The sequence below is a fragment of the Saccopteryx leptura genome, chromosome 1 (assembly GCF_036850995.1).
Source record: "Saccopteryx leptura isolate mSacLep1 chromosome 1, mSacLep1_pri_phased_curated, whole genome shotgun sequence".
Lineage (NCBI taxonomy): Eukaryota > Metazoa > Chordata > Mammalia > Chiroptera > Emballonuridae > Saccopteryx > Saccopteryx leptura.
The window spans coordinates 242,314,731-242,327,784 of NC_089503.1; the positions used below are offsets into that span (position 1 = coordinate 242,314,731).

A 13,054-nucleotide genomic window follows, 5' to 3' on the forward strand; every position below is an offset into this window, starting at 1 on the left:
CTGGGACATCCATATGCTGGGACGACGCTCTATCTACTGAACCACTGGCCAGGGCCATGGAACATCTTCTTTGTGCAAAGTATATAGTATGTAGAATTAGGTAACAGGAATACATAAAGATAAAAAGACACTGTTACAGTCTTCTAGGGCTTCAAAACCCAGGTGAAATTGCTGACTATTTTGAACTTGCTGTATCTATCTAGGTAAGAGTTATAATTATTTTTAAGTCTCTCAATGTTTCAATCCAGTTTCACTTTTTTGGTTTGAAGATAGATTACAATTGAGAATATTCACTTTTCTATATAAAGAGGTAATACTTCAAGGTAGTGGTACTAACATTTGCAATTTGTTTATAAAAAAACCTTTGAAAGTGATGTCTAGACCTTTTCTGGTCTGAAATTTCTCATACTTCAGAAGCATGTTTTGGTTGCAAACTGAAATTCCTATTCTAATGCTCTGCTGTGATTTAACTACCATGTCGAGACAGCTGCCAAGTAGCCTGTGGGCAGCAGCAGCAGCAAGGGCGGCTTCCTCATGCATCTGGACAGAATCTCACATTTAATTACTGACTGCACCCTTCAGGACTGTAATACAGAGTCACCTAGTAAGAAGCTGCTTCATAAAAATGCCCAGTAAGATGTTATTGACTCCATTGTCATAAAATTAAAAGTGTAAATTAGTTAGAGAGACTACGGTGGGAGAAATGGCCAATTAAAAACAACAAACTATTGCCTGATCAGGCGGTGGCGCAGTGGATAGAGCATCGGACTGGGATGCAGAGGGCCCAGGTTCGAGACCCCGAGGTCGCCAGCTCGAGCATGGGCTCATCTGGATTGAGCAAAGCTCACCAGCTTGGACCCAAGGTCACTGGCTCAAGCAAGGGGTTTCTCGGTCTGTGAAGGCCCACGGTCAACGCACATATGAAGCAATCAATGAATAACTAAGGTGTCACAACGAAAACTAATGATTGATGCTTTTCATCTCTCCGTTCCTGTCTGTCTGTCCCAGTTTGTCCCTCTCTGACTCTCTGTCTCTGTAAAAAAAAAAAAAACAAAAAAAAACAAGCCCCCCCCAAACAGTTAGCAAAATCTATATTTAAAAAAAGGGCAAGTTTACACATTGACATATCTCCCCTTCTCCTTTCCTTCCTTTCTTCCTTCTGATAGCTGTCTATAAAATCATTCCTAAAATCTTCCTCAGGTACACAGTTAGATTCACTCACCAACACTAGGTATACAGCTGATATCTGGTAGAAGCTGTCACAGGTAGAAATGAAATAGCCAGATTTTCTAAAGGCATAGAATGCAAAGACATATATAATTTTCCTTTACTATGATTTAAAACAAAAATAAATCAACTATAATTATTAAAACTGCCTGGATTGAGCACTCTGGGAGGAGGCTTTCTCCTTTACCAATGGTTTCTTTCTAGCAAGGTACACTGACTGCTTCCAAATTAGAGCAATGTCAATTGTCCACATTCTCAGAATTGCTTTAAAAGTTCAAACATGAAGCAAGAAAAAACAATGTAGAGCCCAAATCCTGCAATTCTTTCCCCAATCAGGTTTCTCAACCACTCCACACACCATAAACTCCCAGCTTTCCCTTGCACACATTTGTATATATGAAGGTGTTTCTCCAGAGTACAGCAGCCAAACTGTTATTAAGTGTTAAGTGCACTATGTGAACACGGACATGGTTTTTTGGTTCACTAGACTTATCTGTGCAGGAGAGAGGAGACAATTCAAAAGGCTCCTTAAAGGGTAAAGGTAAAATTTATGAAGTGGTATTTTTAGAGCTATTTCAATAAAAAGCACTATCTTCTTTCTGATTCAAATTCCATGACTGGCAAATTAAATACACATAGACAACTGATATAAGAAGAAAAACAAATAATCAGTTACATAGAAAAAAATGATAATTCTTACTACAACTAGGAAAATGCAAATACCACTTGGTAAATGAAAATAAAAAATATAATCAACCACATCTACAGTTGTGGCAAAACCAGTAACTATTAATTTACTCTCCTCTAAACTGTTATCCTTTTGGGAAACCGTATCAATATGCTAAGAAAAATTAAAGCATTCCAGAAAGTATAATAATGATAATAATATAATAATAATAAAAAGATGCGTGGATTTTTTTTATCATGGTCCGTTAGCTCACACTGCTCTAACAGACCACTTCAATGTAAGTAAAGTTACATGCATGAATTTTAGATGCAGTGAAGGCCCAGATGATTAAAAACTAAAAAAAAACCCAGAACAAAACACCACCAAAGAAACCGTAGAAGCAACCTAAACGTCCAACATTAGGAAAGAGTTTATTTACAAAGACAAATTAAATGCTAGACTAGTCTGCTACTTAAACACTAGAACTAGGAAGATTACTCTGTCTCTACAAGAAACGCCCGCAGCACAGTGGCCGATGTGTAACACATACTGCTATGTGAGGGTGTGTCCCGATTATAAAGGACATTTTTGGAAAAATAATGTAAGCCTGTTATTAATATATATATTGAAAGAGATTTTAAAGTAGCTTTATAGAGAAAATATTACTTTGTTCATATAAAGGTAGTAAGAAAATAAAAATTCTGGATAATTAATAATATTCTACAAACTGTTGGCAGAGAGTATAATCACATTATCAAGCAGAAATGTACTGGGATTAATGAATGGTGGTACACAGCAGAAACATATCGCGTCAGACACCCCAGCAGGCAAAAGCCTTGCCTAGAATTTCACTGCTCACTGCTAATGGAAGCAAGTCAATATAAAATAAATTTGAAATATAAAGGAAATATCAGTATATAGTATACAAATGTAAGCAAAAGTGGGCAGATATTAAGTAGCAAAATATAATTAATTTGAATGAATTCTTATGCAGATAACCACAGTAATATCTTAGTAATAGTCAATGCAAAACAGAGTAACATATTTGAAGAAATTCTGTCCATGCTGATAGAAAACAAAGACTAAATTGAACATTAGTCCACAGTAAGCTACATTTTAAAAGCCAGAATTCTAATGAAAACTTGTATAACAATATCATAGCTGCATCAAAAACAAAAGATATAAAAATAAAAGTGAAAAATACCATAAAAATTTTAATCTCTATACTAAAAAACAAAAAAAACCCGCACCTTTAAAAATAAGCCAATCAAAGTTAGGTAAATTATCAGTCCCAAAGCATGAAATTCTGACATCACAGCTAGACTTCAGATGACTCTCCCCACCAAAGGCATTTACTGTGTCAGGAACTGAGTCATCATTATATTGCAACAACAAATTGTCCTCAAACTCACTAAAGACATTTCCTAATTCCACTTTTTTAAGGAGACTTAACCTCTTGTTTAACAGTAAGTATTCTATTAAGGTCTAATTCACTGACACATCTGTAAAGTAACAAAGTGGCACTTAAGAATGCGAAGCCTACATTCACCTGTGTAGCGTGAGCACACAAACCCTTTAAGTCAGTGGTCCCCAACCCCCAGGGCCGTGGACCGGTACTGGTCTGCAGAGAAAGAATAAATAACTTACATTATTTCAATTTTATTTATATTTAAGTCTGAACGATGTTTTATTTTTAAAAAATGACCAGATTCCCTCTGTTACATCTCTCTAAGACTCACTCTTGACACTTGTCTCGGTCCTGTGATACATTTATCCGTCCCACACTAAAGGCTGGTCCGTGAAAATATTTTCTGACATTAAACCGGTCCGTGGCCCAAAAAAGGTTGGGACCACTGCTTTAAGTGATATATTGATATAAGGAGTTCGGCCTCTTGGAATCTGAGCTGGAGGGTTCTGCTATTGGCTGATGAGAGACACAGAGAGAGAAAAAAGGGGAGGGAGAAAGAGAGAGAGAAAAAGGGGAGGGAGAGAGAAAGAGAGAGGGAGAAGGGGAGGAGAGAGAGAAAGGAAGGGAGAGTAAGAGGGAGGAGGAGAGAGGGACAGGGAGAGAGGGAGAAAGGAAGAGAGAGAAAGGGAGAAAGGGAGAGAGGGAGAAGGAGAGAGGGAGAGAGGGAGAGAGGGAGAGAAGGGGAGGGGAAGAGGGGGAGAGGGAGGGGGAGGAGGGAGAGTATATTATACTTCCATTTTATCAGTATTGTTAATCACATCCTGTACCTAATTTATAAATTAAACTTTATCATATATATGTGCGTGTTGGAAAAAAGTATATACAGGGTTCAGTACCATCCGCAGTTTCAGCATCTACTATGGGTGTGGGACACACCCCCACAGGTAAGGGGGGACCACTGCACTTATAATATAGGAATCCTGGCAGCTTGAGTGGAAATGTGACTAGTGACCAGCAAATATAGGAATAGTTCTGTTAGGATTGTTGTAGTGAATAGCTAACTTTAAGGCTTCTAAAAATTTTTTTCAGTGTTATACAGTATTTCTAAAAAAAAAAAAAAAAAAAAAGCCCACAGTTGCAAACGAGACCTTCATTTCTCTCTCCTATGGAAAGACAGTTGATTTCCCTCATGCCATCAGGAATATTTCACTCGTTCTCCATATTTCTCCATGACCGTTGCTGCACTTTGTTTTATCTTCAGAGGCTCTGGGCCAGGGAAGACACGCATGGTGCACTCTCATTTCTGCACCAAGACTGACCTACAAGCTGGAAAAGGAAATCCCATCTAGATCATAAGCTCCTGGGACCAGGCACCATGCCTATTTATTACCTTCGTAACTCTACCTCCTGGCTCATGAGTGAAGGGCAAGGAGAATAAATGATACTGGTGAAGTGGGTTGGACACAATGTCCCTTCATTTCCATCCCTATTTACAGAGAGCATTCCAGGTGTCCTTTTATAATTATAAAAAAACCCTCAAATCTCTCAATATGAAATCAGACTGTTCTCATTAGAAACTGTAAACAGAGTAGTTGCTGATGATTTCTGGCATAAAGATAACACATTACCTCTGCACTCGGTACACTCGAGTCCACGGAGGCACAAGGGCAAGGATCCGAGCCACCAATTCGATCAGGTCACTAGGAGAGTAACTCTTATATCTTCCTGATTTCCACAGCTCATAAAGCCCAGTTCCACGAATCACCAGAGTAGGGTAAAGTTTTAAACCATCAGGACGAAAAGCAGGGTTCTCAAAAAACTCCTGTGTACAGAGAACAGAAATTACTTCCCCATCAGTGATGTAGAAATGATGCAGGTAAGTTTCAAACCTGGGCCAATTTCTCAACTACCTGGTCTTCAGACTGCCTTTCCTTTCCACCAAGGGTGGGGAAGCAGACAGAACAGAACTCATTGTTTCCAAGCCTCACTGAAGCAGGGAACCTGTATGCTGGACTCCAAAGCCCTTGTGAATCCAGCTCTTGCCTACTGCTGTAATCTCACCGCCTTGCCTGCCTGCCTCTGCAAAAGGCCATTTCCTACCTCTGCAAAGTTCATCAATTTTTCCTCATCTAGCTAATCTTCAGGCCTCAATTTAAACACCAATACTACAGAGAGGCCTTCCTGACCTTCAAATATAGACTGCCTCACACAAAAAAACAAAACAAAAACAAACCATTGAATTCTGTATTACCGCTTTCTTAACACATTGCGGACCAGTTTTATTGCTAGCTTTACCCAGTGGCCAGATAAGTTTCTACTGAATGAGTACAAAAAAACATTTTACATAAATGTTAAAGGTACACTTTAAAATTAAATACCCATTGCATTCTAAAGTTATTTATTACGTTCTTACAAGCTAATATCTTAAAAGAGAGTCTTTGTATCTTACTCAACTTTCTGGATTGAGCGCTTGATAAATCCTGAATTGAATAGTCCACAATTAACCAGGTAAAGCACTACTTTCTTTGTCCATTTTATTGTTTTTCTAAGGTACTACATGTTGAACGATATTGGTTGGCAAGATCAACACCTTGCATATAGTTATTACACTGCACAATGAAAACTGGTTTCTTTATTTCCTCTGTAGTATGTCCATTTGTCTTTTCTGTTTCACAAGAGGAAGCATCATGGATAGTTGACATAATTCGAACTTCTTTTTTACCCTTCCAAATCAATAAAATGTCACCTCTTCTTTGGAAGGCTATTTCACCTCTTTTAAGCATAGATACTTCATCTTTCATACATTTTGGCAAGCCTCTATTTGTTTGAATTGTTCCACAAACTCTTGTTTTATATAGTAATAAAGTTTCTGCAACTGAAATGCTATTATAATAGTTAACTTGGTATATGTGATGCCCCAATTCCAGATACGGCCAAAGTAGTGAAAGAATAGTCATTCAATTTTTTCCTTCACTTGTATAAATTTCCATATTGTAAATATACTCAGCCTTGCTCTCACATACCATTATTACAAGTAAACCATATTTAGTAATTTTAGCTGGGTTGTAAGTTTGAAATAGAAGACATCCCCTCCAGGTAATCATGCCTTCATCTAATAATCCTCGCATAGATTTATATCTTGTTTGAAATTCACTAATAAACTGGTCAAGTACAGATTGAATCTTAAATAGCCTGGATGAAGATTTAGTCATGTCTGCACTGTCACTGAAATGCCATTAAGTCCAGATTTGTTCAAAATTATTTCAACTCATCTGAGGAAATGCTGGAATAGCTAGAACTGGATTTGTTGACCAATATTCTTTTCAAGTATCCTTTCGAGTACGCCCTATTAACATGATAAGCCCTAAATTTTTTTTCATATCTGTTGGAGTAACAGGAGACCACTTTATTACTTTCAAAATTTCGTGCTTTCCCAAATTTTGGTTATAATATATGTTCGATTGATGACAAAATAGTTCAAACAGATCGTCATCAAAAATCAAGTTGTGACTTCAATGATGTGCTTCGAATCAGACTGTATAACTGTAACCCCAGAATTACCTTCAAATTTTTCCAAATAAGGCTGAAAGTCCTCTTTGACCAATCATTATCTCGGCAACCAAGACACAAATTACACCCAAAATCATGTGTGAAATTGTTCAGATTTTCAGGTTTAGAATCACTTGAAGTTACTATTTTTCGCCTTTTTGAAGGAATAACTATATCACTGCCACTGTCAAAGCTTTCATCAGTTTCACTTCAAATGTCTGATATGTCAGCAAACATATCCAGAATTTTATCATGTTCTTTGTCACTATCCACGGTTACTGAGTACTTAAAAAATATCAAATTGATATAAAAAGTTATTTTTATTACTAACGACAAGAGACTAATCACTTTTAATTCCTTTTGTAATTTTTAACTTCAGTGAATGCATTTTCCATTACACTATTTCTCTCTAAATGACAACAATGAAAAGCCAAGAATTCTTGTGATTGGCCACAAGCCTTAGAACAGAAAACATGAGAATTCTCTTGGTCCATCCACAATGAGTCAACATCATCATACCGATAATTTATCCAATGCCTACCTTCACACCTCTAGACTGTATCCTCTTCTAGTAATAAATTATATTGTTTAAACTTTTAAAAAGTTGTCACAGAGATCACCATCTGATTGGCAAAACCTAAAATGTTTACTACATGGCTCTGTGCAGGTGTCCTGATCCCTGCTTTTGACTGTTTTGTCCTCAGACCAACTGGCACCATTCCTACCCTGGGATTCACACTGTCCATCTGTTATCTGGACACTGAGCAATATATCTAATTCATCTACTTGGGCATAGTCATTTCCTACACCACATCATCCCAGCTGGCTGCCTTATTTCTTTATTTGGGATGTAGCAAGAACACATAAGGCGTTCTCTTCTCCGTGACTGGGCACGGCTAATGTGTTCTTAGCTTGATTCCGCATGATGTATGATGGGGGAATGAAGGTGGACTCACACAGTTCCCTTTCCTCCCACTCTGGCATTAGCGTCTATTCAGCCAGCAGTGCTGTATCTTGTGAGCTATAAAAATGTTTTTTATCTTGAGCTATATTATTCTTGCAGAGCTATCCATTGTTTAACTTGCTTTACAAAGAAATATAACTGTGGACTACTTGAGCTCTCTCCTTGATTTGTCATATTCTTAAAATGCTGCTGCATTCTTTGTGCTCAGTTTGGTCTTAAGAATATTTTTCTGGAATTGCAAAAATTTTCCCTGTCACATTTATATATTAAAGATTCATCAGGTCTTTAATAAATATTGTATAGTCACCCACAAAGAACATGTATGCAAGTCTTTCTTTTCCTACTTTGAATCCATACTGGAACAAGGGATTTCAGGAAAGTAGTTCTGATACCTGTATAATAAATTTAGGAGGTATATGGACTGACATACTCCCTTAAAAAGTATGACGACAGATGAAATTGATTCTGGACTTCTTCTTAAACACTGAGATTTAAAATACGTGCTTCTTTCCTTCCAAAACCATGCTAAAAAACAGGAATTATTTTTTAAGGTATAAACCTAGAAGAACAGAGATCAGAGGAGACAGAAGGGGAACAGGTGATGCCAGTAACTTTTGAAAGACAAAATGGAAGGAAGATCAGTAAATGACTTTGCAAGTGAAGAAAACTGCAAATAACATATCTGTAAAAGGGGGACAGATACCATTGAAAGGCCAGTTCAATCACACCCGAGTCCCTGAAAGATTCCATGGGATCACAAGCATCAGGAACTGGGCAGAATGGAAGAGAGCACTGGATCAAAATCTGTACCGGAAGGGATTTATCCCTTCTAACAGGTGGCCAAACTTGCCTGTTTTTTTTTGCTACAGAAACTGGAAAGCCATTGGGCTTTGAGATTCCAGGTACAAAGGAAGGCCCGGGCGAGGATCAAGAGCGAAAATGGAGACTAAATGAAGCCAGCACACTGACTGGTGGACACCCTGCCTACAACTTTCTGTGATGTACGCATATACCACCCGCCCCCAAGCAGAAACTCGGTAGTTCATCTCTAGGATCAATTAAATGGTCCAAAATAAGCGTTCAAGATACTGACATTTGGGAATTTCTTAAAGAAAAGAGAGCGGAACAGCCTTCAGTGAGGCATACTAGCAGCTGATCACAAAGAACTTGCAATCTAGTTTTTAAGCCCCTCACTTTTAAAGTAGGACCATTTGGCTAACGGTCACTAGAACTTGAAGAAAGCCTAGAACATGAAAAGCAGATCAAAAGAAAAAGAAAAACAGGACTTGGCAGAAAACTGAGGCATTGCATAAAGGAAAATAAAACTCAAAAAGCAAACTATAATTAATTCTATCAGAGAGATAAAATATATTAATCCATAAAACTAGAACAGGATCTTAGAGAAAAATCAAACAGCCAGAATGCAAGAAAGAACTCTTGGAAATTAAAACTATAACAAAAATAAAAACATTTAGTAGAAAGGGTGAAAGATAAAGTGAGAAAATAAGAAAGCAGGAAAGAAAGGCAGATAAACCTATCCGAGGATTCTGCATCCATGGATTTAAAATATTCAGAAAAAAACAGTGACGTTGTTCCTGACACATATTGTATAGTTAGGCCTACAATGCCTGCCATCTGTACTGAACACATACAGACGTCATTATTTCCTAAACAATATAACTATAGTATTTTCTTAGCATTTACACACTGTATTAGGTATTATGAGTAATCTAGAGATAATTTAAATTATATAGGAGGATATGTGTGTTACATACAAATATCTCACCATTTTATGTAAAGAACCTGAACATTTGCAGATTTTGTATCCAGAGGGGTTCCTTGAACCAATCCCTCAAGAGCAGCAAGGGACCACTGTGATACAAAGAAATCTCCCAGATGACAGGGTCCTTTGATATCTAACATGATTTAAAAACGCCAAGATATACCACTGTGAAACTGCACTACATATGGGATAAAGAGAATCTCCTAAAATATTTGTGTAAAAAAGAACAGGTTATATATATTATAGGATTAAAGAATACAACATTAAAACTGATATCATAGTTTATTTATAAAACTTAGGTTTTGCTGGCAATTTGATTATTCTATTTGTTAAGTATCTGTTCAAGTTTTTATTTTATTTTTTGCCCATTCTCCTACTGGGCTGTCTGCTTTGTCTAATTGATTTTTAGAAATTATTCATTTTAAGGCAAATGATAAGTTAATTTTGCAGAGAATTTTTCTTTAGAGAGAAATAAGATTTCCCATTTTAGCTCTCTTCACTAATTTGCTAGGATGTAGTTAGAAAAGGCATATTTGGTCTGCTCGTATTCCCTCTGGGTTTCTCTAAAAAGATTACAAACAAGCAGAGAAAGCTATTTAAATGAAGGGTTGTCTTTGCAATATTACTACTGAATTACTCTTTATAGCAGTGCCCTCTTATCTGCAGTTGGCTTCCATGCTCTTAGTTACCCATGCTCTGAAATGTTAATGGTCTGAAAATATTAAATGGAAAATTCCGCAAATAAACAATTCGTAAACTCCTTGCCATTCTGAGCAGAGTAATGATCTCCCTCACCAGATGTGACTCACCCTTGTCCAGCGTATCCACTGCATACGCCACACACCCATTAGTCACTCAGTAGCTGTCTCAGTTATCAGATCGAGTGTCAGGTAGATATCACAGTGCTTGTTTTCAAGTAACCCTTATTTTACTTAATAATGGTCCCAAAGTGCAAGAGTAGTGATGCTAGCAATTAGGACGTGCCAAGAAGAAGCCGTAAAGTGTTTCCTTCATATAAAAAGGTGAAAGTTCTCGACTTAATAAGGAAAGAAAAATAATCATATGCTGTGGTTGCTAAGATCTATGATGAGAATGAATCTTCGGTGAAACTGTGAAGAAACAAGAAATTTGTGCTAGCTTTGCTGTTGTACCTCACACTGCAAAAATTATGGCCACAGTGCATAATAAATGCTTAGTAAAGATGGAAAAGGCACTAAATTTGTGAGTAAAAGAAATAATCATATCTGAATGACAGCAATGTGTTGTGCGAGAAAGCACTAACCCTATATGAAGACTCCAGCAAGGGATCCATCCCTTAAAATGACTATTCACCTAACTTTTATTATAACATACTGCTATAATTGTTCTGTTATATTATTAATCATTGTTAATCTCTTACATAGTGCCTAGTTTATAAATTAAACTGTACCATAGGTATGCATGTAAAGGAAAAATATAATATATACAAGGTTCAGTACTACCCATGGTTACAGGCTTCCTTGAGGTCTTGCAATGTATCCCCACTGAGTAAGAGGGGACTACTCTATTTTGAAGACACTAAGGAAAATGAATACCAAGACTCAGCTATTTACTATTACTTGAAACATAATGGCCCTGGCCGGCTGCCTCAGTGGTAGAGTGTCAGCCTGGTGTGTGGATGTCCTGGGTTTGATTTCTGGTCAGGGAACACAGGAGAAGTGCTCATCTGCTTCCCCTCCCACTTCCTGCAGCCACTGCAGCTATGGCTCAATTGAAGTGAGTTGGCCCCAGGTGGTGAGGATGGCTCCATGGACTCTGCCTCAGGTGCTATGAAGAGATCAGTTACTGAGCAATGGAGCAACGCCTCAAATGAGCAGAGCATCGCCCCCTAATGGGCTTGCCAGGTGGATCCCGGCCAGGGTGCATGCAAGAGTCTCTCTGTGCCTCCCTTCCTCTCACTGAATTAAAAAAAAAAAAAAAAAAAAAGAAACACGGTATTTTTTTTTTCCAAAGGCACTTAAAGTTATGAATGCTGGCTATACTACTGGTCCAACTAGGAACTGTGCTAAAGAAAAGTATGTTTCAGGTGTCTTTTAGGCCTATAGTCTAAGTTCCTGGCTATTAACTACTGAGGAGATATCAGACTTAAAATCTATTACATAGTCAATATGGGGGAATCAGTAAGAGGGACATCTGTGAATTAATGCTGTCTTATAAACTGGCCTTCAGTTGTAATTCATTGGCTTAAAAATAAACTTTTTTAAAGGAAAGAACTATTAATTTCACAAATAGGCATGGTGAATCCCAACTTTTATAAACAGAGCAAAATAAAAATATTTTTGTGGATAAAATAAGTTAATAAACATTTTCATCATCTTCTCTAAAAGGATATTCAGAAGACACATTCCCTGTCTGAGAACTGGAAGAAGAGCTTTGACCAATCTTGTTTCCCTAGATCAGGGGTCAGGAACCTATGGCTCGCGAGCCAGATGTGGCTCTTTTGATGCCTGCATCTAGCTCACAGACAAATCTTTAATGAAAAAAAAAAAACGTTAAAAGTATAAAACATTCTCATGTATTACAATCCATTCATTTCCTACAGCTCATGTTCATGGTTGCGGGTGGCTGGAGCCAATCACAGCTGTCCTCCGGGACAACACCAAATTTTTATTGGATAATGCGTAAGATACACGGGTCATTGTATGGCTCTCACAGAATTACATTTTAAAATATGTGGTGTTCATGGCTCTCTCAGCCAAAAAGGTTCCTGACCCCTGCCCTAGACAAAGCTAACATGAATTAAGTTAACATGTGATAAAGTATAAAGAAAATAAAGACCCTAGCCCCGGAATGAGGTATTAAAATTCAAAGAGCAAAAAGAGTAGAAGAAAACAGTATTTTCTGTTACTGATTAATGAAATTATGGAGGAAAAAGACAGTTTCAAGCTTAGAAGCATCTGAAGAAATCATCAAGCAAGCAAGAAAGAGATTTGAAAACAGTAGAAGTAAAAGGCCAAAGACAGGTTGGGAAAATATTTGTGACAAATATAAAAAACAAATCCATAATGTCCTTATCAAGGTGTTATCATATAAGTTAATACTAAAAATATTCACATCTAATAGAGTAATTGGTCAGGACAAAAACACAAAATTCCCAAAAGATGAAAGATTTATTAAATATAAAATATATATTACTATTACTATAAAATGCAAGTTGAAATGGCACTTTTATCCATCAAATTAGCAAACATAAACATATTTTATGTATATGTACATGTAAGTAATAGAAACAGGAAAGAACTGTTTGAGAGAAAGATCTCCCTGCTGCAATGACTGTAAATTCTTACAAGCCTTTCAATAGCAAGTAAGTAACATGGTGAGATTCTTAATGTATTTATATTTTTACCGGATAACTACCCCAGGGAATTTATTTTAAAGAAATAATTCTAAATACTACCAAAAGTTAGAGGCATAAAA

At 37.1% G+C, this 13,054-nt stretch overlaps 1 protein-coding gene across 1 annotated transcript in view; it reads right to left on the reverse strand.

Moving 5' to 3' along the window:
* Positions 1–13,054, reverse strand: part of ELP3 (elongator acetyltransferase complex subunit 3) — a 98,270-nt gene that overhangs the window by 33,820 nt on the left and 51,396 nt on the right. The window contains exon 10 of the mRNA XM_066388501.1: positions 4,931–5,124. Coding sequence (XP_066244598.1) covers positions 4,931–5,124 — 194 coding nt within the window. The remainder of the gene's footprint in view (positions 1–4,930; positions 5,125–13,054) is intronic.